This window comes from Perca fluviatilis, chromosome 5 (genome assembly GCF_010015445.1).
Source record: "Perca fluviatilis chromosome 5, GENO_Pfluv_1.0, whole genome shotgun sequence".
Classification (NCBI taxonomy): Eukaryota; Metazoa; Chordata; class Actinopteri; order Perciformes; family Percidae; genus Perca; species Perca fluviatilis.
The window spans coordinates 36270026-36297087 of record NC_053116.1 but is presented as its reverse complement, the minus strand read 5'-3'; the positions used below and the strand labels follow the sequence as shown (position 1 = coordinate 36297087).

The following is a 27062-nucleotide window of genomic DNA, read 5'->3' as shown; positions in this document are numbered from 1 at the left end:
AAATGGCACATCCTAAGGAAAGCTCATTGTGGGACTTCCTCTTGTGGCTGTAATTCTGCACCAAGGCTGAATTTCGGGAAAGAGACTTCAGATACAGTATTAGGGGACCACTAAGGCCTATATAAAAGCAACTTCAGATACAGTATTAGGGGACCACTAAGGCCTATATAAAAGAGACTTCAGATACAGTATTAGGGGACCACTAAGGTCTATATAAGAAGGATACAGATTAGGGACCCGCCTATAAAAGCAACTTCAGATACAGTATTAGGGGACCACTAAGGTCTATATAAAAGAGACTTCGGATACAGTATTAGGGGACCACTAAGGTCTATATAAAAGAGACTTCAGATACAGTATTAGGGGACCACTAAGGTCTATATAAAAGAGACTTCAGATACAGTATTAGGGGACCACTAAGGCCTATATGAAAGAGACTTCAGATACAGTATTAGGGGACCACTAAGGTCTATATAAAAGAGACTTCAGATACAGTATTAGGGGACCACTAAGGTCTATATAAAAAAGACTTTCCCAAAATAAATGTGTTTCTTTCCAAATCAGCTCTCTCAGTCCACTCTAAATCTTTTCCAATACTCACCCTATTAGCATGGAAATACCTCTTTCACATGCAATTAGGATCCTTGAGATTCTTTATGCATTTTTCCAAAACCAAACACGCCCTCCATATTTATCCTGAATAGTTTTCTTCTTTTATTGCCTCATTTTTTTAATGAATCTTCTCAATTGTCTTGGTTTTTTTGTGCTGTGTGATGAAGCAATGGCACATTTAATTTAATCTTACTGTAGTTCAAAGAAAACTTATTATTATTTGGGGGATTTGTGTCTAAGAGCAACCAGTTTGAATTTTATTGTTGAACTCATCCAAAAAATATATATAGACAACACAAACACACCTCAGGGAGATTGACAGGAGGCAAACTAATCAGTATTTTTTTCTCATTATCATCACGTTACAAATAAAAAAAAAAAATGTCCTAACCAAAACATGCTAAGTGTGTCCTCTGCTGTCAGGATAAAAGTGAGGATGGGACGGACACAGGGGACGAGGCTAATCCCAGCAGCAACAAGCGTACAGGGCGCTCCTTCATGGGCAGCTTCTCTAAACGCAAGGTTGGCCTTTTTTATTCCTCCTCTCTCTGTTTTACTCTGCGTCTTTCTAAGTCTGTACATCTACCCAATCTTCCATGTGTGATGAGAACATAGACAAAAATATGCTTTCCAGTAGAGCCGGACCGATAAAGGATTTTTAAGGCCGATATCGGTACAAATATTTGGTGATTTAAAAATCCGATACACTGTATATTTAAAAAAAAAATCCAGAAACGCGTAACAAAACATAAACAGATTCCCCTAACATTAGTTATTTGTAGTTTTTTATGAGTCCTCACAAAATTATATGATAATGCAGTTTAAAAATAAACTTGTTTGTTTTATTGTCACAACAGAACAGAGAAACATCAAAACATATTAAAGTTCTGATAAATAAAATGTATAAAAATTACAAACTTCATATATGAAACTTAAAGTCTTTGAACAAAAACACAATAACAAAAAAAAATCAAAGAGTAGCCAACAGGGACGTTGTAGAGTTCCCTCTGGTGGACAAACTATGCAACACCAACACTCATAACATGGTTGAAGGGTGTTTCGTCCGTTTTTATTTAGTTTTTTAAATATTCATTTATCAGAATCATTTATTTATCATTAAAATTGATTCTGATAAATGAATATTTAAATTTTTTTTAAAAATTTAAAATGAAAAAAAACAATTATCAGCCATCATAAATACCCATACCGATAGTTTGGAAAATGCCTAATATCGGCCGATAATATCGGCCCAGCAATATATCGGTCGGACTCTACTTTCCCGTACTGACGGCGCTGTGTCCGCGCCACAGTATGGTCTAGCTACACCGCCTATTTATTCTGGGATAGGGGGAAAACGCTCTGGCTTGTTTCTATTTCTTTAAACCATCCAATCACAACCGTCCTGGGCGGCTCTAAGCCCCGGTGGCGGAGATAGCGTGCCGGATGTCAGGCTTTTTTTCCCACTGCAATGTACATCTGTTGAGCCAGACTAACATTTAGTCACAAGGTGTTTCCCGTTAATTTGGTTTGAAAAGAGCAATGTAAACCAGACGGCTTGCCCTTTTTACACATGAAGGGAGCTCTCTCCGATGTTCTTTGGTGCCTCGCTTGTTCATAACTCTCTTTCTTCTGCAGAAAAAGGCAAGCAAGCTGAAGAAGACCTCGAGCTTTGAAGACACAGATACAGACCAAGAGAGTGCAAGTAGCACCTCCCGTGCCCCCTTGCACCACAGCAAGTATGCCCCACACACACACACCTCTAGTAGAGCATGTTATTCAGACATATGAGTGTGTTGTCATCTCCTAAAGATGTGATGTTAACGGGAAAGTATGTCGTCATCAGCTTTGATGTAAATTATTCCACTTATTCATTTTTATTAAGATTATTTTTGAGGGTTTTCCGCCATTATTTTGATAGGACAGCTAGGTGAGAAAGGAGAGAGTGAGAGGGGGAAGACATGCAGGAAATCGTCACAGGTCGGATTCGAACCCTGGACCTCTGCGTCGAGGCATAAACCTCTCAGTATATGTGCGCCTGCTCTACCCACTGAACCAACCCGGCCACGCACTTATTCATATTATCATATGAATATAATGGATAGATGTTCAAAGCTACATTGCAGGATTGTAATGCAACAAAAACTAACTGTTAAGTTCATCTGTAACAAATTTTGTCATGGAGTTGTGTGTATATAAGCACTGTCATACTTTCTTATGTTATCTGCCTGCTTAATTCCCCTACATGTGTTTACTCCATTGAGCTTTGAGATTTGTTGGCCTTACAGAAAGAAGAAGACCATGAAGTTATCCAGGGCTCTGTCTGATCTGGTCAAATACACATGCTCTGTGGGTCTCTATGACATCGAGGCACAAGGTGAGCAGTCCTGTTCACTCAGCACAGTCAGCTTTACTCAAACTACTGCTGAGAGAGATATATGGCAACTTTATATACGGTAACTTTTAATAAAGAGTGATTCTTTGATTAAGGTAGAGCCTGCCCTTTAATATTGCAGATAAAATATAGGGGTGTCACGATTTTGAACTGATATATTTAGTCTAACAGCAGTTTGGGATGCCACTGTGAGGTAATTTTCCCCAGTGACATCACCGGTGATACCGATTACACCACAAACGCACCACAGCTAAGCATCTCCGACTCTCTGGTTAAGCGTTTACCCAGAAGCACTGCTCATTTCCCGTCGGCGCCCATGTTAACTCTATATATACTTATGAATATGATGTTAACCAATTGGGCAGTTCAGACCGTAGCTCGGCACTCAGCTCGCGATCTAGTTTCTGGTCTATTTTATCCTCGAGAAGCGAGGGAATCTGGCAAGAAAACACACTGCTAATCTATTACAGACAATATAAAGATATTAAAGTGCCCATATTATGAAAAAAACACTTTTTTCTGGGATTTGGGGTGTTCTTTTGTGTCTCTGGTGCTTCCACACACATACAAACTTTGAAAATAATCCATCCATGCTGTTTTGAGTGAGATACGGTTTCTGAATGTGTCCTGCCTTCAGTCTCCTGGTGAGCTGTTCAAAATCGGCCTCGGACTGTGACGTCACAGTCCGAAGTGAGCTGGCTAACCACAACCGTTAGCTCGTAGCGTTAGCGTTAGCCGGCTAATGCTAGCGTTATCCGGCTAACGCTAGCATGCTACGTCGTTCTCAATAGCAAAGCACTGCTACAACACACACAAGTTCACCATAATCTACAAAAGAACTACTTACATGTGCTCCCTGGTTTAGAAGAAGTATCCCAGCTAATCCTGCCTTGTAACTGACCAAAGTTGAAGAAACAGCTTTCTTTTACTGTCTCTAGAGTTAGCTAGCTGACATGATCTACATCTGAGCTACTGCGCATGTGCGAGTGCAATCAAAGATAGTACAGAAGAAGAAGAAGAAAAGAGGTCTCACTCTGTAGCTAAAACAGAGACCAGGTGAAAAGAGGATCTGCAGCAGTGAGAGAGAGCTGTGCAGTACAACAAAAATATGGTGTTTTTTGAAAATTAAACCATGTAAACCTATTCTGGTAAAACCTTAAAATACAGTTATTAACCTGAAAATGAGCATAATATGGGCACTTTAAATATATTATGATATAAATGATTGGTTTCTGCACTTTTGCTTTTGACACCAAATCCTCCGCCAACGGTCTCGTCAGGTGATGAGTTAATTCCGACTCCTGCTTCTCTGCTGCTGAACGGATCGGAGCAGACACTTTCACATGGGCGCTGAGACGCCAAAATTAACTAAATGGGTTTTATTTTTAATTTTTTTTAAAGCGAAACCGCGCGGGGGCTGTGTAATGTAATCTGTATGTTATCTTTCATAACTTGGTGTCAGCTTAACCCTGCTTGATAACATTTGAAGGTAATTGGAGTTTACGAGCCTGATGAAGAAAACTGAGATGTCTTTGTGTTGCGCCTGGCAGACAAATGCAGCTGGCAGGTGTCGTCGCTCAGTGAGACCAAAGCCCACCAGGTGATGCAGCAGAAAGCTACGTCCTTCATCCAGTTCAACCAGCGACAGCTGTCCCGCATCTACCCGTCCTCTTACCGCGTGGACTCGTCCAACTTCAACCCCCAGCCCTTCTGGAGCGCCGGCTGCCAGCTTGGTAGGAACTTGACCCAACCCACCGCATGCTTCATGATGATTGTATTGAGCGTGGGGCCAGGCAGTATATCTATATTATATCAACATCGATATATGAGGCTAGATATTAGGGGGTGTACGATTCAGAAAATGTCACAATTCGATTCCGATTTTTAGGCTCACAATTCGATTCAATATCGATTTTCGATTCAAAAACTATTCTTGATTAAAAAAACAATTCAGAGTACTTTTACCCTTAGTACATTCATGTGGATATCTTTTATTGTCCATATTATTCATGTGGATTTGTTTGTTATTTGTTATTTTAACATCCTGTTTATGATGTATGTGTATGTTGTGTGTGATGTCTTTAAGCTACTGGGACCTTGAAATTTCCCTTGGGGATCAATAAAGTCTATCTATCTATCTATCTATCTATCTATCTATATCTATCTATCTATCTATCTATCTATCTATCTATCTATTTATCTATCTATCTATTTATCTATCTATCTATCTATCTATCTATCTATCTTTCTATCATGTGATTGCAGTAGACATACAAATATATATATTATTTTTAATATGAATCGATTTTTGAAATTATATGAATCGATTTTGAATCGGTAGAGCTTGAATCGCGATTTGAATATGAATCGATTTTTTTGCACACCCCTACTAGATATAGTCTTAGACATAGACATTTTGAATGTCTTAATTTCTTTATATGACACAAGTGGTGTCTTTTCCTGAATTAAAGGCTGCATTACAGTAAAGTGATGTATTGTTCTGAACTTACCAGACTGTTCTAGCTGTTCTATTATTTGCCTTTACCAACCTAGTCGTTGTATTTACATTATTGGTGATTATTTATCAAAACTCTCATTGTGTTAATATGTTGTGAAAGCACCAATAGTCAACACTACAATATCGGCGCAATATCGACAAAAAAATCAAATATCACGACATTTTTGACCAAATACATCGTGATATTTGATTTTTTTCTACTTCAAAGTGGTCAGACATGATCCATGCTGCTGCCACTGCTATTATTATTTCTGCCATTCTTCCAAGACTGAAGACTTGTTTTCTGTCAATCAGCTGCTGCGTTTTTCTCTTCCCACAGTTAACAAAAAAAAAAAAAAAAAAAAAAAAAACCCTCCCCTCTCCCCCAAAAAAAAGGAGCACCCGCATTTAGCGCGCGCACAACCTTTTTTTTTAAAATTTTTTTCCCTTTCCCACAACAATCCCGGGGTTTTTCCCGATTTCAGTTGCACTCAACTACCAGTCGGAGGGCCGGGTCCTCCAGCTCAACAGAGCCAAATTTTACAGCAATGGCAACTGTGGCTACATCCTCAAGCCTGCCTGCATGTGTGAAGGTCAGTATACGGGAAAGGATTCATTACTAGGGCTGGGTACTAAACTCAGTACTTTTTAGGCACCGACCGAATTGCCTCCATAGTATTGTACATTTAAAAAGATTCCTCATCATTCAAAACCAAGTTTCAATACCTAAGGAGTAAATCTCATCAGCCTCAGTGAGCCAATAAGCATGCAGCATGCTTCTGCCAAGATCTAATAATGTCTGTGATTGGCTGTCTAACGTTACACGTTGTAGAGGCACGCAGGAAAAACTCTACGTTACACAGAGACAGGGCTCATGTAGTAGGAGCTGAAAAATAAATAAAACAATTTGTGCCGTAATGTGAAATGTTGTAATTTCTTTTTGTTTTAAAATTGGTATTGAAAAAAAGTATCATTTTGGAACCTGTATCGAATTTACGGTTTTGGTACCGTACTGGTATCGGAACTTTTTGAACGATACCCAGCCCTATTTATTACATATTTTTAGTAGAAAATATAGAGATCGTTTTTAAAGTAGACCTCAGGAATACTTTAATCTTGTAATTTCAGTTTTGGACTGTCAGGCATGTAATCCATTATGTTTAGTGATGCTCCATATGTTGGTCACGTGTGAGCATGACACTCTTTTTAGAAGATATCTATATTGTCTTATTAGAAGCAGAGTTGGGATTTCCGACACAACTTAGCCTACTTCCAAGGTGCATTGAGCCGGGGAAAAACCTCTTCAATATTGTCTTATAAATTATTAATAATGTTGTAATATTGACTTCAGCTATAATGTATGCTGTACTAGGTTTTTTTTGCAATTTGCAGCTAATGAAATTTGCACCCATTATTATTTAAAAGAGCTGTCAAAATGTATTTCATTGATTATTTTTTGTTCTATTTGTTTTAAATGTTGTTTCAAAGGCCTTGCTAAAAATTTGAAATGGAGTAGCTGATTACAATGGTTATGATAAATATAGTTATTTTTGGAATTTCCAATTTAATTTTGTACGTGAAAGATCATAAATAAACAGTAGACTTCCTTTCTTCCCATTGCAGGTGCCTTTAACCCCAATCTGGAGGACCCGATGCCGGGCCAGATGAAGAAGCAGCTGGTGTTGAAGATCATCAGTGGACAGCAGCTGCCCAAACCCAAAGACTCAATGCTAGGAGACAGAGGAGAGGTAGGCCACACACATCTGTAAGACTGGAGTGTCTTTTTAAAGGCAATTAAACATATATTAAGTATTAATATAAACATGAAGATCAGTCCTTCCAGAAAAATGCTGAGTTTTTTTGTGATTGTTGTGGGCAAAAATTCTTGATTATGCAGCACGTTTTCTTAAAAAATGCGATGGAATATGCAGGATATTTATATAATTTTATGCGATGAAATTACGCGAACTTGCAAAAATTGCGGTTTGATGAAAAAGAGAAAACAAAGTGATTCCCCCAACACCCTGCTTTACAATGATGTTCACGTCGCGTAATTACGTCACTTCATAATGTTCCCATGGCAACAGGGGAAAATGACTGCTCTTGTGTGAAGTAAACTTAAAAAAATGTTTACTTTCTGCTAGATATATGTGACTTTTTTGCAACAAAAATGCGGGGATTATGAAATCATGCAAGCCCCGCATATTTTGTGCAGAAATCGGCAATTTATGCGGCGAAAGTGCGGCGTATTTGAAAAAATGCACCCCCCGCATAAATATGCGGACTTTGGCTGATTATTATTGAATTATGCGATCGCATAATCGCATTTTTCTGGAGGGACTGGAAGATATGTCATGTCGCATATTAATTTTAAAAAACCTCATAAAGTGAAATGTTCATGCCATGGGACCTTTTAAAGAAGAATATATGGAATTAAAAAATCTCTTGTTCTGCTTTATCGATCCCATTAATTAAATGCCAATGGTCAGTCAGAGAGAGTTTTAGGAGTGCAATGATAAATCAGGGGAATTGTCTTTTAACACATTCTCTAGGGAAAGCAATAAAGTGGGCTTTTACAAAGGGCTATGTGTAGGAACATAGCAGTGTGTCAAGTTCACACCTTCACTGAATGGGGAATCAGATTGTTTCACAGTTTCAAAACTGCCAAACCACCGGGATATATTGTGGTCATTGAAGGTCTTGGAGCAAGTGGTTAGTACAAGGCAATAACTTAATGCTGTGTAACGTCTTTCTGTCAGATCATCGATCCCTTCGTGGAGGTGGAGATCATCGGCCTGCCAGTGGACTGCTGCAAGGAGCAGACCAGAGTGGTGGACGATAACGGTGAGTTGATGGAGAGGTGAATTACTCCGGCTCACTGTCTTCATAAACGTCAGATACTTTGTAATCTAGTCTGCCTGTTACCATAAAAATGCCCTGTGTTAATTTAGTAATAGTGACTAAATCCCCAATGCAGAGAAAATAAACAATTTATTTAATTTATTATGTTCATGAAAAATCATTTTTACATTACATCTAAATTAATCTAGTGTTGACCCAATGCTGGTGTGCTTTAGGGCTGCTTCCATAATACCAGCCAATGCATGACTCAACTAAAAGTGAAAGCACTAAGATTTCTCTGGTGGGCCAGCCATGTAACCCAGGTTTCTCATAACAGAGTTTGACCTTAATCAGGCTACATTCCAGTCAATATAATTACATTATCCACCCAAAACAAAGCTATTTATGGAACAAGTTTTAAGTGGTTGGAATGTGTTTTATACTGTACAAGAATAAAAGTGAATTAGACCTGATATGTTCAGCCGTGCTGACTACGTGCAAATACCAGCAGGAGTTACAGTGAGGTGGATAGGGGGGGATATAAACAGGCTTTTTTATATCTTAGATTTTGCTCCTTCCATCAGCAGCTGATGCCATAAATTGCCCCTTCCTCCTTGCAGCCATAAAGGTATATGTTGTACAGATAAGGTATCATCTAATTTCTCATGCCCACTTATGCGAGGGCCTGCTAGCCAGGTGAGACCATCCAGTCAGCATCTCAACTTTTGGCTATCAGAAAAAATCTGTATTTACATTTCTCAGTCAGAGGTTAAACAGGCTTGAACCTTTCAGCCCAAGAGGGCAGCACTATTCTGTTTCTCAGCCTAGTGTCAAGTTACTTTTTAAACTGTGGAATTTTAGAGCAAAATCTATTAATTTCCGTGGAATCCCTGGCCAGTGCTAGCTATAGATACTTGTTCTAGCCGACTACTGACATGCTTTCTGTGAACTGAGCCATGTCCTGGTTTTTGCATGAGGAGAGCTGTGGTTTGTTGTGGTTTACCTTTGACACATGATGAATGTATGTATGTGCTGGTTAGAGCAATGCATTGGTTGAATGTGACATGTGTGTGTTTGTGTGTGTGTGTGTGTGTGTGTGTGTGTGTGTGTGTGTGTTTGTGTGCGTGTGCGTGCGTGTGCTTTCTGTATAGGTTCAGATCTATAATTGATGAGCTCAGCACGAAGAGACGTACACAGGCAGCACCTCTCAGTCTGCACACATACACACACATTGAATAATTGATGAGTGCTGAGCTTGTTCTTTGACTGTCCTGGACCGTCCACTCTCTCTCCTCTGTCTCTATCACTCATTCGCTCCCTCTGTATTTATCTGCCTAACTTCTCCTCTCTTCCTGTTCTTTGTCACACTCTTTGTCCTGCCGTCTCTCTTCATTTTTCTTGCTCTTCCTCTGCCCTCCCTCTGCTCACCACACCTCCCCCCACCCATCCCTGCCCCGATCCCCTCTCCCCCGCCTCTCTCCGGACGGTCCCGCAGGGGTTCAACCCGATGTGGGAGGAGACTCTGGTGTTCACGGTCCACATGCCGGAGCTCGCCCTGGTGCGTTTCCTCGTGTGGGATCATGACCCCATCGGCCAGGACTTCATCGGCCAGCGCACCATCGCCTTCAACAGCATGGTTCCAGGTAAGTCGTGGTGAAGCACCTGCTTTTAGAGGGAACTGATGGCTACCCTCCACCTCACCCTTGTCTTCCACAGATCATGTCACCTCTAAAAGCATTCGTTTTGCATTGTGTCTCTCATGTTCCGGTGAGAAGTTAGAGGGTTAGGTGGAGGTTGATTTAAAGATAGGTTGTTGCCATTCTTTAATATGATTTAAATGATGCAGCTTGATCTGATAGATTCATTAAAAAAATTATTAGTGCTACATTGGCCAAATATCAGAAATGGTTCTGAGTCCGGTACTGTTAGGCTCATTAATTTACATGTTGCATAGCAAATGCATAATTCCTACTAAAGATTTCCTAATCCAATTCTCAAGATCATTGGACAGGTTACATTAACTTCAACATGCTCTATACAGCTGTGTCATATAGGTTGAAGTATTAGCTTTGGCTCATATTGTCAGACACCCAATATTAAATGACTCAACAAAACATTATCTTTACTGGGACCACCAAATCCCATACTGATCAAATGCAGTAAAATAGCTCACTGGCAATGTCTGTCTTTATTTGTAGCTCAAACACTGGAGAACTATTAGCCTGAACTAAGAGGAGAAGCCACATGGCAGTGGCATGTACAGGCTTTACAAGCAGCCAAGTGTCCAATTCATACAGACTCAGACTTTTGCAACTAAAACATTCTTTGGATGGCAAATGCTTTTATTTTTAAGTTAATTGAGTCATGTTTTTGTATAGCTAGAGATTATTATTTTGATTTTGATTTACATTCCAGAGAAAGTTGTTATTCATGCAGCATTTTACAGATAGGAGACAAGACTTGGAGGTCTCATTAGGATTAATGGAAACAGAGAGCTAAGGGTCATCTGCGTATAAACTGCTGCACTCGGCTTAGTATCAAGCCTCGAGGGACACCATACCTTAAAGTATTAAGATTACCTGTTATCTAGTGGCTTGCCTGTTAGAAACTTGTTTGTTGTCTATGTTATAGACATTAAACATCAACAATAGAATACGCTTGTTTCACTGCTGATTGATACAACATGTATTTATCTGTAAACTTTTCTATCTGCTTTGTTATGTTTGACTCACTGATATTGTGGTCTATTTGATGTGTGTGTGTTTCTGCATGTGTGTAGGTTATCGCCATGTGTACTTGGAAGGTATGGAGGAGGCTTCAATCTTTGTTCATGTAGCTGTGAATGACATCACTGGTAAGGTAGGTACCCCTGAGGAAGCTACCTGAAAACGTGTAGAAAATGTGTTACCTCTTAAAGTTACAGTGGCGGGCCCTGACATTTTGTCTTTCAGAGGCTGTAGAGGGCTCAGGTTTAAAGTTAGAATGAGGATATTGGTATTAGGGATGCACCGATCCGACCTTTTCAGTCCCGATACCGATGCCTGGGCTTTGTGTATCTGTCGATACCGATCCGATACCGTTGTTGAATTAATAATACACCTTATATCTAAAGGCACCAGGCTTTCCTAACTAAGACAAAATAACATAGATGTAATGTATTGAATTCTTAGTTATTTGTACACTCAACTCTTCCAGCATGTGACACACCTGCGACAGAGGGAAAAAAAACTAACAAAACTGGATCTGCCCTTGGATCTGTTAATTTTTCCGATCCCCGATCCAGCTATTTTGTCAATATCGGGACCGATATCCGATCTTAATATCAGATCGTTGCACCCCTAATTGGTATTATATGAAACTAGAAGATGTAAGGATGGTACGCTCCACAGTTAGACTTAATTTTGGAGAGGGAAAAACTGGCATGGCCATTTTCAAAGGGGTCCCTTGACCTTTCACGCAAACATATCTGAATGGCAATGGATTATATTGGTACCACAAGTTTCCCCTTTACAGACATTCCCACTTTAACCTCACCCCATGCAGTTTGAGGCAAACACAATGTAGTTTTTCTCATGCAGTACAAATGTAATTTCCACCTACTCTAAAAAGGTGTATTTGAATAGTTCTGCTTACCTGGGTCCCTAAACAGTCTTGGAGTTGCATAAATTGGGTACGACTGGAAAGCTGAGACTCTTAAGGATTGAAGGAACCACCTTGTATTCGTGTGGAATTATGTTAGTCCCCATAGTAGCCATTGTAGAGTGTAAATATTTGAAACTAGAACTCACTTTATAAAATGACCTGTTGTAGGATAATCACAACTTAATGAAATGTTACAACCACAAACTACAGACCGAGGGCATTCAGCATGTATAGGTTTCTTAGGTATATTGACAATAAGTGGGATTTCTGAGCGGTTTCCAAAACAGAAGTGCTCGCCATCCGATCACTGAAAAATGCAGTTCTTACAGAAATCTCCAAATGTCAACGGTTTTTCATACCAAATCACAATATGGATTCTTCTGTAGTGTCTTAATGTGGTACTTCGGAGGAAATTTTAACAATTTTTGCTAATTTTTGAGCGGTAAAAATAAGATTACATTTATCACCAAATCTGTGTAACAAATGGTATCAACCCAAAACTTGCTGCAGCAATGTTTTGTTCTGTTTTGTAAGTGGGACATTTTACAGCGTAAAAAAATTTACTTGTCAGTACTCTCTGGTGGACAACCTTTGTAATGGAGACATTGTTTCTAAATTTCCTCAAACATATCTTTGGCATTACAATATATCTGCAAGTATCCAAAAATGGCTGATGTATCGGCCCTGCGGCTTTATTGATGGCTCAGATTGTCAATAAATGTTCAAGCAAAGATGGTCTGCACTGTTCAGGTATCCTCAATCAGAGGAAGGCTTGGAAACAAAATGGACTGTATCAAGTATCTAAAAATAATTCTAAATGGTTCAGGAAGCAAAAAAACTCGATGATCCGCTGTGTAGTCTGTTTGATTTGTTCACTGATGGCTGCAGGGCTTTCTATTAGTGGACCGGCAGGACTGATGGTAATCATGTGTTTTCTACACATCATTTTCCTGTGACAGAAGAAGTTCTTGTTAAATGTCTAAGTGCAACCAGAAATTCAATGTAAAATTGGAAGTTTATATGTTTAAGTCAGAAAGTGATCAAAAAATATTTACAGTACGAATCGGATGTGCAGTGTTCGGTACTTGAAAGTTTGTAATACACTTCAGTCAGCACCAAAAAAAAGACTGCCCTATGCCTTTTATGGCAACATTCTTGAAAAACAACTAAGAAATATAAAAGAAATATTAAGCTCAGACCTTGTTGTTTATTAACTTTAAACCCAAAGGGAAATTGATGTGCAGTGTGCGCACAAAATTGAACAATCGCAATAAAAAACCAAATACAAGACAAAGCCCAAACATGGTAACACCCAACACCAATTACAGCATATATGGTTTAAGAGAGTTATATGAAAATATAGGTTTACTTCTGATGTGTTTCACTTATGGCCAAACTTATGTATATACTGTATACTCTAGTGTAGTTTTAGGTCAGTTTTTTTTCTAGTTTTCTCACCCTTAGTTTTAATAAAAATGGAAATGTTAATGGTCCGGCATATAATAATATTTTAGACCATAGTTTGATTCTAACTTTGTGTCAATAGTTGGTGTTTGTCCCTTTCGTATGTCACTGTGACCAAAGCCAGCTCCATACAGAAATAGTTTTCCCACTTTGGTGTCGAAAAACTTGAGTGGCCTGCACACAGGTGCCACTAACACCTTTGGGATGAACTGAATCGCTGACTCAGCACACATTTCAGCATAAACCATTGCTCAGCGGAATAGAAAGTCTTGCTGTAGCAGATGTATTGACTGTGTGTATTATTACTGTTTTATCTGTCTCAAAATGTTATTCTTCGGTCATAAATAATGCAGTCGCTGCTATCACCACACAAACTTTGATTTTATTTCCCGTTGACCCTTTATTTTCAATGCACTCAGCTGTCTCCAACCATGCTGTAAATGACCGCTCTGTTGTTCACATTGTCCTTACTTTGAACTTCCTCTTTCTCAGCTGTTGCTGTGTGCCGCCTGTTGTGATTTCTCTCTTGCCCCCCCACCCCAGCCATTTTTTCTCTCTTTCATCCTCCCGCTTCTCTGATTTTCGCTCTCTTCCTGTGTCTGTTTGTGATTTCAGTGGACCCCTCTATTTCCAAATGCTCCATTTAGAGGCAGAACATTTTTAGGAGCCTTGAAGCTTCCACTCAAAACTCAGGTGTAGTGAGACCCAGTCGGCATCTTGCATGAACCCCCCCCCCAACCCCCACCCCCTACACACAGACACACATACAGCCCCCTCTTGTCAGCCAACTATGCAAGCATAAAAAACTGCAACTCATGCCTCACATGAGTTATGAAGGCTTGATCTGCCTGCATTTTCATTAATGTCCCCTGCCCCTGCCCCCCAAGTAGATCCAAAGTCATCAACCTACAAAGAGTTGGATAGAGGAGAGGGGGATGTGAGTCAGGAAATCTGCCTGGCTGCAGTGACTCTTTGTAACTCTCTGGTCTTTTTTTGGCCGAGAGCATTTTGTCCTCTGGACTCAGGATTTTTTTCAGTGTTCTGCACTGCAGGGGTATTCAGTTCCAGTGCCTTTGAGGACATGTCTTATTCTACTTATCTCTTCCCATGTTTTTTTAATCATTTTGTCTGCTATTTCTTTTCTCTTCCCTAGGAAAACACTGCATACTAGAGACATTTTTCTTGACAGTGGTGTATTGTCAGATTACTTTTCTAGTTTCTTTCCTATACTGTACATCATTTTTTTTTCATCATCAGGGCAGTGTCTCATTAAAGTTGAAGGGAACAGTCAGACCTTTTAGAAAACATGCATTTGCCGTGTTACCCACACTGTACACTCCCCAGGCATTTTTCAAATTTAGATTATGGGTTTAGATCGCAACTGCAGCCACAGGCTTTTAGTCCAGTTCTTTTGTAATTTTTACATTAGCTAGTTGCATAATGGTGTGTGTCTAACATTTGCTGCATTATAATCAAATTCTTATTCTTAAAGCATACTACTGTAGGTTGCTAAGCTACGCCCCTTGAGTATACCTGCAAACATCCACTGTAGCTGGAGATGTAGCACTGGTTGGATGATGGTAACTTTTTAGGAAATAGCTCAGAATCTAAATGTTATCTCAAGCAGCGTGGCTCTACATATAGAGGCCCATCAGGATGTTGGTCCAAAACATTAAACCAGAATCAAATATCTTGGCAACGATTGGATGGGTTGCTCTAAACGTTGGTAACAGTATTCATTGGAGCTGTTGGAACATGTATTGGGGATGTTGGAACACCCTGCCTCCAGTTTTTGACCTAAGCTAGGCTAAACATGCCTTGACATATCTCAGTACTAGAAGAACAACAATACCTAACTTTCCATCTTGGATAGACAAGTCTTTTTCCCATAATGTTGAACTTCTGTTTTTAAGGTGAAAGGTTTTGCAGGCCAAAGGCACCTCAGGCAGCAGTACATAATATACTGAATCTCCTGATAGTTTAATATTCGCTATGTTCAGTTTAGCCTACATTCCCCTTTTTTTCCTCAAATACTACTTTTCTTTGTAATCTGTCTTTTTGTCCTTACTGTTGCTTTCAAGTTGATCGTTTTCGAGTAAGCAATTCACCACAATGGTCTTCAACAGTCAGACTATTTGGATCTACTTCTTTCACATTGTTTTGACACTTTTGATAACACATAATGGCAAAGGTTTTAGGTAATATATGATGCCTTTTTCCACTAAAGGTCCAATGCCATTTACAAGATTGTCTGTCAATGTGTGTTTCACAATCACTGATGTCTTTGTCTGAATGTCCTCATCACTGTCATCCTTTTTGCCCCAGTCTTCGTGATGTTTGACCATTACCATACAGCACCTAAAGGCACAGCAAACAAGTGAAGCAAATAAACAATTTGAAGGCCAGCTTTAATACCGCTAATTCTTTTTTCAGTCACCTCTTTATATTTGTTATGCACAAAAAATATTAGTAGGAATCTGGATTTTTCTCCATCTTAAAGCCACTATTTTCAGAAATTCTATGTAATTATAGCATCTTAATTATTCTGTTGGCCTAGTTTTTTTTATGTGAAAATTAGTAACGTTTAACCCATTACTGCTGTTCTAGTTGTCAGCACCACAATGGGGAATTTAAAATGACTAGACACAGTGGTCATTCTAGTCACTGTATTTAGTTGTAGAGGCAAACAGAGCCTGGGCTGCCTCTTTGTGTGTTTAACTTTGACAGGTAGCTTCAAGCATGTGTTGCTTTACTAATCATTTACTAATGGGACTACAGTTGCTGTATACAGATAAGAAGGTGCTCAAAATGACAGTCTAACATTTTGAATCCAAGTGGAATTCAAAGCTAGGCCGCATGGATTACAGCTTAATGATCATATTAAAGAGTATGAGTGATCATTCACATGTGTTATTACAGGAAATGTCTTAGGTAAATGGATAATGGTTTGAAAGCATGCTCACTGTTCAAAAACTGCACATATATAATTGCAATAATGCAGTGTGGACTAGTGCCACATGCATTATGGCAAACGTTGTTCTTGTATGACCTTTCTGTAATTTATTCATTTTGGTTTAAGATTCATTGTGTGTTTGACAATGATGTTTTGTTGTGTTTTTGTCAGGCCAGAGCAGCCAGCGGTATAAAAGGGCTGTTTCACAGAAACCCAAAGCAGTCTTCCCTGGACAGCCATGCTGCTGCGCAGCGCAGCCGTAAGCACCCGTTCGGTGCCCACCTCCTGCGCCGCACTGCCAGCGCACCAACCAAAGGCCAGCCCAAAATCAAGAAGGGCTTCCCAGAGAACGCCGTCGACACCAAAGACTACAGCTCAGAGGGTGCTAGTGAAGAACGAGAATCCGAGGACAGGGACAAGGCCTCTGCCGCCACCTCTCACCAGCCCACACCACCACAAAGCCGCAACAGCGGATCACTGGCATCCCATCAAGCCAAGGACCCCTGGGAGCGTCCTGACACTAATGGGGCTATTCACCCTGAGGAGGGTAAAGGTAAGAGCCCTCATTTTGCTCAGAGAAGACCCACGACTGAGCCTCTGAAACGGGCCAGTCGGCACCGCTTTCATGACCCACTGGACGCGAAGCCAGGGGTGTTTGCCCGCGTCGCACTTAATAGCTCGGGCAGGGTGGGGATGTCGTCAAACTGTATCACATGTGTGATCGGCTCCAAGGAGAGTCCAGAGGCTGAAAGAAAGGGTCAAGTGAATAAAAGGCAGGGATGCAAGTCCGAAATAGCAGATGAGGAGAGACAGGAGAGAAGTAACCCCACCTCCTGGACCAAGAGCCAAGTTCAGCCAGAGCCTGTAGCTAAACTCCAGTCCCTTGCTGCCCAGACAGAGGCACAGCAGTCTCCTCCCCTCCCCGAGTCATGTGCGGAGGCCCAGGTTCAGTGTTCACCCAAGGCTCTCCTCAAGTCTATCCCCTTCCCTAGATCCAAAGCCAGGCAAACTCTGGGTGCCCAGCACATCCGGCGTCAGCCTGACGCATCACAGAGGAACGCCCGATCCTGCAGCGTTCCCCGAAGACGTTCCCTCAACGTTATAAAACCAGCGCACAGCCTCACACCAGACTGCAGGACCAACCTCCGTTGGCAGCAGACAACAACCCCCAACTATGGCGCTGTTTGCAGCTCAACGTTTGCCACGCTCACAAACGGCAATGCAAACGAAGGTCTGTCACTCAGTGACAGTAGCAGCTGTGAAAGCTTTGGCAGTCTGAGTAGCTTGGAGTTGCCTCCGATGCTGCCTCCATGTTCTGTGCTCGACAGCCGCAAGAGAGCTGTAGGCACCCTGCAGCGCGAGATGAACGCCCTCTTTGCCCAGAAAATGGAAGAGTTGCGCCATAAGTCCCCCATGTTCTTCGCTGGTAAGGTGATTGTGAGGCAGCATTAGCAAAAACCCGGTAGCTGCTGTGTAGTGGCTGTAGAGGTCCTGTAGACTTGCAGTTAGCCCCCATACATGCCAAGACCATTACTGTCAGAAAAATCCCAGTGCACCTATAGGTAAGATGCACCTTGTCATCCCACGTGTCCCTGATAGTTTGTTGCCATGCCATTGGTCTGTCGGCCTATTATTCAAAAGTCCCAATAGTCCACAAAATGTCCCATTGGACCAAAAGTCCCATTACCCCAACAGCCCCGTTACACTGGTATTCCGAAAATACTCCCTCTCCCTGGAGTTTTTTTCGTCCTAATATATTATTGTAATTTGAGTGATCATTTCAACCCAAACCGTGATCTTATTTTTGTGCCTAGCCAAACCTTAACAACAGCGTCGTTACACCATTAAACCTAATTATTTTTTAAGAAGGAATCAAAATACACTAAGATGTTCAGGGAAAAGGACAACAGAGGTAGCCTAATCAAAAACGCTTAGCCAAACCATAAATAGTGGCGCTAGGAAACAGTTGAAGACTTAATTTGCCTTGTCGTTATTCATTAAAAATGTGAATTCACTGATCATACCCCCCACATTCAGTCAAAATGTATAATGTTTCACAACGCACAACTCTGATTTAATGAATGCATTTTATAAGAATTGCAATGACATGCTTACTGGCAGTGTTTCGGGATGTCAAACAGTAATATAATTACACATCTTACTTTAGTTTATTTCACTTTGTTCCCAGAAGAGCAGTTAAAGGTCCTATTGGACAAAATGAAAAGTCTTTCTTTGGGAGTCATACGAAGACATCTGTAATGATTTAGGAGTATTATCTGTGTAACAGGGAACCCAGATCTGTTAATGGAATACAGAAAGTAGTACTGGACTCCCAACTACTCTAGTGTGTATTTTCCGGAACAATGGGGGCGTCGGAAAAGTGGGCTCTTGCTTTTGGGATAGCGGTCCGCCCTATTAATGTTCTTCGGTTCCAGTGGAACATTTTCTGGGGTTTCGGAATACTGGCCGACGAACCAATGTTCACACTAGTTTGAGGACAAATCTAAACTCCCAGGTGTTTCTTTTCATTATTATCAGTTAGAGTTCAATTCTAGCTGTTGTAGTGTAGTGTAGTATGTAATCACTGATTCCTTTTTTAATCAATTGATTCTAATTTTTGATTTTCTCCTCCATTTGCTGTTCTCTATGCCTTTTAAAATACTGTTTCTGATACTAACCCTATGCTTGACAGACGAGGGAAGTGGTAAGTTTTTAACCTGGACATTAATAGAATTAGTTTCAACGTTTATTATATAACCCAGTTATTTTGATGCATATAGTCTTAAGCAACATAATTACCGAAAACTTCCCCCTGCAGACGGTTCCCACAAGCAGTACAACAGTTTTCCAAACTCTTTGGTACAGGCTGTATAATTCAGTACAACCTGTGAACCGAATGAATGACAAATAATAACGTCAGTCTGGTTCTGGGCTTGTGTTTGTATAGACAAAAGTTTGAGCTCCACCTGGAAAGCTTTGACAGTGTGTTAGGTGTTATGTTAGCTAAGTTATGCTAGTTATCAAGGGTTATCTGTAAACTCCTCATTGGCTTACACTTACAAGGAAATATATAAATAAATAAAGCCTTAAAATGATGTATACATACAGTACATTCATACTTTTTTTTTTTAAGTTATCCATTTTTTTCTCTTACACTGACTCTAATTCTCAGTGAGAATTATTCATGGTGACATTACGCTTCAAACTTATAAAAGCCGATACCGGTTAGGGTATACACTGCATTATTGGGCTGCATTATACTGGAAATGTATTCTAATATTTTGTCTCTTTTATATATTTATATGGAATAAATAAATATCAAAATAATGCAGTCCAATCCACCATCACAAACTACAGCCTCTAGCAAGCTAAAGTAACGTGACATCCCTAGCTGTAGCAGTTTACATTCTATATAAATGTTGACATGGACAGTATTTGGAGGAAAGTATCTACAACAACTGGCTGAGCACTGGAAGTCACAAGGCACTACATCTGTGTTGAAAACCCCTCTTCCTCCTTCACATGACATATTTCAGAGGGAGTCCAGTTCCTGCTGAACACCAGCTGCTCAACCCAAACCCACTCCCCTTCAGCCTCTCGCAGTTTATCACATGATGGTCATCTGTGTTTTAGTATCAGAATGGATCTAGCGGGGATAACCAAGTATGTTTAGGGAGTTGAATTTCAGTTTTCTGGCCTCGTTACAATAGCTGATGTGTGCTGACATCTGTTAGTCATATGATGCTGGCAGATACTGTACATGTTAGTAAGTCATACGATAAACATCTGTCTTAGCAGCTTTACCTCTCGCCTTTCGTTTCGGTGTAAAATAAAATGCGTGATGTTTGTTCTCATGTCGATTTGGAGAGCAATTTGTGATAACTTCTTTCTCTGTCCTGTAAGCTGTTTCCTTGCGTCCATTCTCCCTCTTCTTTCCAGTTTTGCTAAACTCCTTTTTCCTCTCTGTCCCTTTTGCACGCTCTCTCTGTTACTAGTGCAGAATTGAGGGGATGACCAGAGCCAGGTAAACCGCTCAATGCATGTAACCTTTAAATACATCCTGTGCACCTTCACTTCACCCATCAGTCTCTGTGTCTCACCAGCCTGCTTCTCTCATGTGTCTCCCATATGTCACAGCTGTGGGGGGTTGGCAGATGTTTCAAATCCATACTCTTCTCCATTTTCACATACTCTTGAAATTGCACTGACTCAAAATGACATCAGTGGAAGGGTCGAGAGCACCATGTAAGCTTTGTCTGTTCAGATCATTGGACAGGGGTGCATTTCCAGACACTCATTGTGGGCGAGAGGAAAACAAGTCATGACAGCTTTGTATTGTGCATAGAATCTTATCACTTGTCACTGTCTTGTGGCCTGTACATTGTTCCTTTTTTTTCATAATAATACCATTGTACTCTCCCTGTAAATTGCTGAGATCTGGGAACACAATGACATCACTTAAAAGAAGTCTTATAGGTTGTGGTATCTTTAATAAAAATGCTGTGGTGATGTATGAAGAGGAATTCATCGACACTGTTCTTGATTGTAAAAGGGTTTATTTCATCAAAGAATTCAGTAGGCTATCAATTTACAAGCTCCTGCAGAAACTTGGAGATACGACAGACCTGGTCCCAAAATAAGTCGCTCTGAGCTTCTGCTGTTGAAACACTGTATATATGCAGGGTATGGTGTAACATAAGACATAGTTATGTGAGATTTGATGCAAGAATAGAACAAAACCCTTATAAGTCTTTAACAGAGACATAAGGTAAAGTTGTAAATCCTCAGAAAGCAAATTCCATATAGATTAAATTTCATAACAAGAATAGAGCAAGGTTGTAACTCCAGATACTTCAAGGTCAAAAAGCACATTTTAAACTGATTCTTTTGAAGAACATGAATTGGAATGTTGTAAGCACATACAGTAGAGTTATCACTTTTACAGCCAGAAGGCTTTCCGTGACCATGAAGGACATCTATGACAGTTCTTTGTTGTCTGTTTTTCCACAGATTGTTCCACAGTGCAGAGACCAGCTCCTACACTTAACTCTGAAAATGCCAGAAACACACGCGTCATCCGTTCTGTCTCCACTCCAGAAAACAGCCTGTCTTCAAATCACTTCTCATCTACTCCACTGCCCTCACCATCCACAGCAATAAATGCAAACTCTCCATTGAAAGCTCCTTCAAACGGGGTGGTATACAGTCCTATCAATGTGAGCGGAAACCCTAAGAAACCTCCTGCCCTCTCCAGAACCACGTCACTCCCTTTGACGAACCCTGCTGAGAAAATTGTCCCATCGCAGTGTCGTCAAGACATCCAGACTAATAGAGGCGCTCATTCATTCATGGAGCACACACCAAACCAGAGGGAAAACCAAGAAACTCTGTCGGAAAATAAAAATGATGCAGCAGGGTTAAGGTCTGAGCCCAGAGTGGAGCCTCCTGCTGCACCAGTGTCCACTGGAACCCCGCCGGTCCCTGCAGCTCAGACAGGCCAGGCCAGGAGAGCACTGTTTAGCAATCTGCCATCGCACGCACCAGTAAGAAGAACAAAAAGTTTGGGCCACGTTCTGGTGGCTGTAGCCTCATCTGGGCAGGCCCAGTCGGCAGTGCCAGAGGTCTGCACGGACGCTACCATGAACGATCGCCTTTGGAGCAAGCTGGAGCCGAGCAGCCACCGAGACAGCATGTCCTCCTCCTCGAGCATCTCTTCCAGCGACACCGTCATTGACCTGTCCCTGCCTAACCTGGCCAGGAAGAGCGTCACCAGCCTGCCCACAGCCAGCAGCGCCTGCGACCCTCACTGGGTCAGCTGTCGTCGCTCAGCATTAGTCGCCTACGATGCCCTGCGAGTCAGTAAGAGCAAGTCGATCCCCAATCTTCAGGAAAGCGAGTGCGCCAAAGATGAGCTTAAGCCCCGCCCCCTGCAGCCCCCCCAGGATGTTTCTGTGGACTCACCCAGCAGACTGACTCAGAGGAGGCACACCTGGAGCCGGCTCTACATGGAAGGGCTCAAGCAGTCATCGGCCAGCAGGCCTTCCCCCGCGGCTACAACCCCAACAGCTACAGCTTCCATGTCCAAAAGCCTTGGCGATCTGACATCTGACGACATTTCCTGTAACTTTGACAGCAAGTACCGCAGCATCAGCCGCAGCTTCATCGTTAGGCCAACCAGGGAGCAGCTCCGCAGGGGCAGCCCGCAGAAGTCTCGGTCGCCCAGCGACCTCACAGAGCAACTACGGAAGCTGACTGATGTGGAGCCCCTGACTGCGAGCGACTTTTCCCCAGAAAACAGGCCGAATGAGTCACAGGAGGAGTTTGTGGATGAGACCCTGATGCGAAGGACCTCCTCGAGGAGCCAAAGCAGGGTGCGCTACATTGCAAACAGGGCCAAGAAGGCCCAGGAAAGGCAGAAGCTCCAGAGCCTGGCCCAGGGCAGAAGTGCAAGCTTTAGCCTTACTGGTATCATCGGCAGTGGAAGTATTGCTAGCCCCATTGAGGAGCGGGGGAACCCCGAAGGCGCGTGTTGCGTGGCCCAGAGTCCCTGCACCAGCCTGGACTTGCTGGGTCAGCTCACCCCCCTAGAAACCCCCTCCCCGAGACAGTCCCAGTCCTCCCCAGACCCTGAAAACAGTGAAGTCTTTTTCATGCTCAAACTCTAAGAACTGGCTGACTTGGTGTGAGAGCTAGACACTTGGAATACAGTCCAGTTTTTTTATTTTAGAAAAAGTTGCATATCTTGCAGAATATCTCACAAATTCTTTCAACATCTCACAGAAAACTGTGCTCCACTGAATTAGTGATCCATGAACAATCAGTTCTACATAAGGAGGTTGTGCAAGATCAATTTTTTTAACATGTGCATTCAGAAAACATTGTCCTGAAGCTGCTGGACAGCAGTTCTTCTCCAAGCAACCTCTACTGCTCTGCCATCTGTTTGCTCCAAATGTTAGATACATCCCAGAATGTATTTAGTGAAAGATAGCGTTTTTATATAGCTGTTTATGTTGACAGTGATCTACTCTCAAGTTTAACTTTTTTTTGTGTAACATTACATGAGCGTACAGTAGCAACAGATCCAGACAGGATATTAAATGACCCACCCTGTTTATCTACATGAAGTTTTATGGTATATTTTAACTGAGTTTAAAATTAAATACTTCATGCCAAGGCTTTATCAGCCCATCCATACATCAGCAATATTTAGAAAATGATGGCATGGGATCTTATTAAAGTTTGTTTGACAGCTTGATGCTTAAAGTGGAGGCTGGTCTCATGTCTTTGCTGAAAAAAAAAGGAATTATCATAATACTGGATAAAATGTCTTAATTTTTTAGTACTCTTTGTGTAGTGGTTACATTGTTATTGGACCAAACTGCCAATATTTCACAAACCTTCATGATTTGTGGCATGTCACAGCACTGAGATGATGTACTTTAAAGCAATGCTAGAGTACTCCAATCCCTACCTAGTACTTCATTTGACTGCATGTCTTTTATGCACTGTAATGTTTATCCTAAGGCTGTGTTTTATTTTACAAAGACTTTTTATATAAAGATTTGTTAATACTCTAAACTTCTTTTTCGGAATCGTCTGACGTTGGTCCAAACAGCATCGTGTCTGAAACCCTGCGTTCTTATTGGTCCGTGGTACTAATACAAGATGAAAAAGATCTGTATCGAAGCACGTTTATTTGTCCACCCGCTGTACTGTTTGCACTGCCCGTGCCAGTTGTTTGTGCAAATTTTTAGGGACAATATTTAATTCAAGACAATGTGTAATTATGACCTGAATAAATCTCAAATTAATATTATTGGACATTTCACAGCTCATTTATTTCACTTACACTTAATCTACCAACAGCTGTCTTAGTTCAGAGACAAAGACAAGTTGTTAAACCAATGAAACTGAGCTTTATACAAGCTGACATGTAAAGCCCTTTGGCCTTGGTTTTGGCAGGGTCTGCTCGCTGCTCTAATTTGGACTCTGCTTGGGTCTGTGTTTACCAGCCATCACCTCTCTCAACCTCTCTGCCAAAAAAAAAAAAAAAACCAGACCCCCTGCAGGGAGGAAGAATGTTCCAGAACAAAGACTTGAGGCCGCACAAGAGATGACAAGCTTAACCAGTTGTTAAGGTAGGAAAAAAAACATCTCTTCAGCGTCGCTTGCCACCCAAGAATAGACTATTAGACCACTAAACTATTTACTTCGAATTTCTTAGACCCTAGATTATGGTATGTGGAATAAAATCCAGTCATACTTTAAAAGGTTTTGTATTCTGTTTCCTTTGGAATCGAGTTCTTGGCAAAATTGAAACCCATTTGAAAAAGCATGTACGCTCTGGGACACAAACTATCCAATGAAATGTAATACAATGATAACAATAGTAATAGCACCTTTTTGAGGAAGCAGAACGTGTGTATCAGCTACCTTTGACAGCCCCTGTAACCGATGAAGTCTTTTTCCCAGGACACGGATTTGTCAATCAAAGGTTTGTCCATTGTCATGTCCGTGGTTTCCAAAGCTGACGGCCACCTCTGGCGAGCCGTCGGACACTGCCAGGCCTTTTCCTCTGTCTCGTCTGTAAGACTTTGTGAAGCACGACATGCTCATTTAAGCGCCACAGACTCTGCTCCAGCCAGCACACAAACACAAAAGACAGCTTCATTAGGATTCCAAGAAAACCACAGCGTCCCCTTTCTAAAGCCATATTTATCTAGACGATTTGGCACGGCTTGGCCACTCAACTGAAACCTCCAAGCCCTGTAGAGCACTTCAGGCCTGAAAGAATGTTTTTCTCTCAAAGTGTGAATTTGGCCCTCCTTTCGGGACGCATTCACTGCCTGTTTTCCAAGGTTTTTTTGCAAATAAATCAATTTAGTTTACTCCTGCTAAAAACAGTAGAAATGTTTCCAAGACAAAGACTATTGGGAATTTCTAGAAAATGACAAGGCCCGAAGGCCAGAGAAGATCTGACTCCAATTAACTTCTGTTCAATCCAATTCCCACGCGGCCGTTGCTAAGGACATTGACACCAGAACTCAATGATCATACAGAGACAGTAGATTTAAGTCAAACAATTTAGTAGTTCAGCAATTTGAGTAAATACAAGACACATGGGTCCGCCACAGAGACAAAGTTTTCCCTAGCTTCAGACAAAAGTATACGGGGTTCAGGTCCACTCAGTCTCTGTCGAATTGTGAACCCCTAATCTAACTGTCCCTCTCTTCTCATCCTTCTTGATGTGGTGTCAACATCCTTCGGTTGCCAGGCAGAAGTGCGTGTGTGTGTGTGTGTGTGTGTGTGTGTGTGTGTGTGTGTGTGTGTGTGTGTGTGTGTGTTGCTATCTTCATGTACTGCAGCCAAGTGTGAGTCTTCTGTCTGGTTCCACTTCCTCTTCTTCCTTCTCGTAACCTTTTCCCCTCGACCGAACGCACACACACCATCCTAACAGTCATTTCCTGTTGTTTCACTTCTGTGTCTGGTACAAAAACAGTCTACCAACTAATCATACAATCACATTTTCTAAACTATAATAAACTGTTATCGAAGATTTAAACTAACCCGTCTGTGCTAGCCTATTCATTATACAGGAAATACAATGACTACACACAACTCGTAGCAATGAGCCACACAATATATGGGCAATATAGATATATCAATTAGACATATATATTTGAGGCTAGATGTCGTCTAGTCATCATACATTGTGTTGTCTTTTCCTGGTTTTAAAGGCTGCATTACGGTCACGTGATGTAATTTTCTGAATTTACCAGACTTACTTACTAGCTGTTTTATTATTTGCCTTTACCAATTTAATCATTGTATCCATGTTATCCATGTATCCATTATCCATTATCCATTATTCATCATAACTCTGTCATTGTGTAAATTTTTTGTGAAAGCACCAATTGTCAACTGTACAATATCGATATTGTTGTATTGATGTATTTGGTCCAAAATATCGTGATATTTGATTTTCTACAAATTGCCCAGGTCTTACATGAATTTCTCTAGATTATGTCATTTATGAGTTGGGGGGGGGGGTGGATGGAGGAGTCTTAACAGATTCCAAATGTGCTGTGAATTGCTTTAGTGTTTTTTTTATTTTTTTTTATTTACGACCCTGAGCTCTAAGACTACAACAAGCTGATGTTTTTTTCTTTTTTCATCCGTTACATTATCAGATGTTCTCACAGTTAAACAGGAAAGATCGAGGAGTCCCTCAGGGTTAGTCAGGAGGGAGGGAGAATGTGCTCCAAAATAAAATCTCTTCCTCTCACTCCCTGTGACCTCCGATCCATCCATCGGTAAGCTCATTGTTAACCGTAATTACACTTCACTCTTAAAGAAACAGACATTCTGACCCCTAACACATCTAGAATAATAACTAAAACAGTAGTATATTGTAAATCATTTGGTTCATTTTATTTCTTTGCATCACTTGGAAAAGGTGGATGAGGAAGAAAAAACATGCTTTGCCTCAAAATCTACATCATTCATACAGGTCTGAACATGTAGGCGTTGGAATAAGTCTGGACTGGAATACATCCTGCTCCAATAATTTGATATCATCCCTCTTCAGACTTTATTCTGCCAAAACCTCTGCCCAACAATCATGAGTTTATTCTCCCTTTGAGGTTCTGTCTCCTCCCTCC

At 41.1% G+C, this 27062-nt stretch overlaps 1 protein-coding gene across 14 annotated transcripts in view; it reads left to right on the top strand.

Moving 5' to 3' along the window:
- plch2a (phospholipase C, eta 2a) overlaps positions 1-24217 on the top strand; it is a 174922-nt gene extending 150705 nt beyond the window's left edge. For 4 of the 14 annotated variants that reach the window (XM_039800544.1, XM_039800543.1, XM_039800539.1 and 1 more), the window contains 12 exons: positions 1036-1134; positions 2248-2348; positions 2898-2986; positions 4555-4737; positions 5987-6094; positions 7125-7249; positions 8261-8345; positions 9839-9985; positions 11122-11201; positions 14064-14141; positions 16573-16954; positions 21412-24217. In XM_039800544.1, coding sequence (XP_039656478.1) covers positions 1036-1134; positions 2248-2348; positions 2898-2986; positions 4555-4737; positions 5987-6094; positions 7125-7249; positions 8261-8345; positions 9839-9985; positions 11122-11201; positions 14064-14141; positions 16573-16954; positions 21412-23066 — 3132 coding nt within the window. In that variant the 3' untranslated portion in view covers positions 23067-24217. Of the gene's footprint in view, positions 1-1035; positions 1135-2247; positions 2349-2897; positions 2987-4554; positions 4738-5986; positions 6095-7124; positions 7250-8260; positions 8346-9838; positions 9986-11121; positions 11202-14063; positions 14142-16572; positions 17828-19093; positions 19106-20396; positions 20426-21411 lie in introns of those variants that run through there. The other 10 variants (XM_039800552.1, XM_039800541.1, XM_039800545.1 and 7 more) reach the window with 9 other exon arrangements.
- Positions 24218-27062: the final 2845 nt, after the last annotated feature.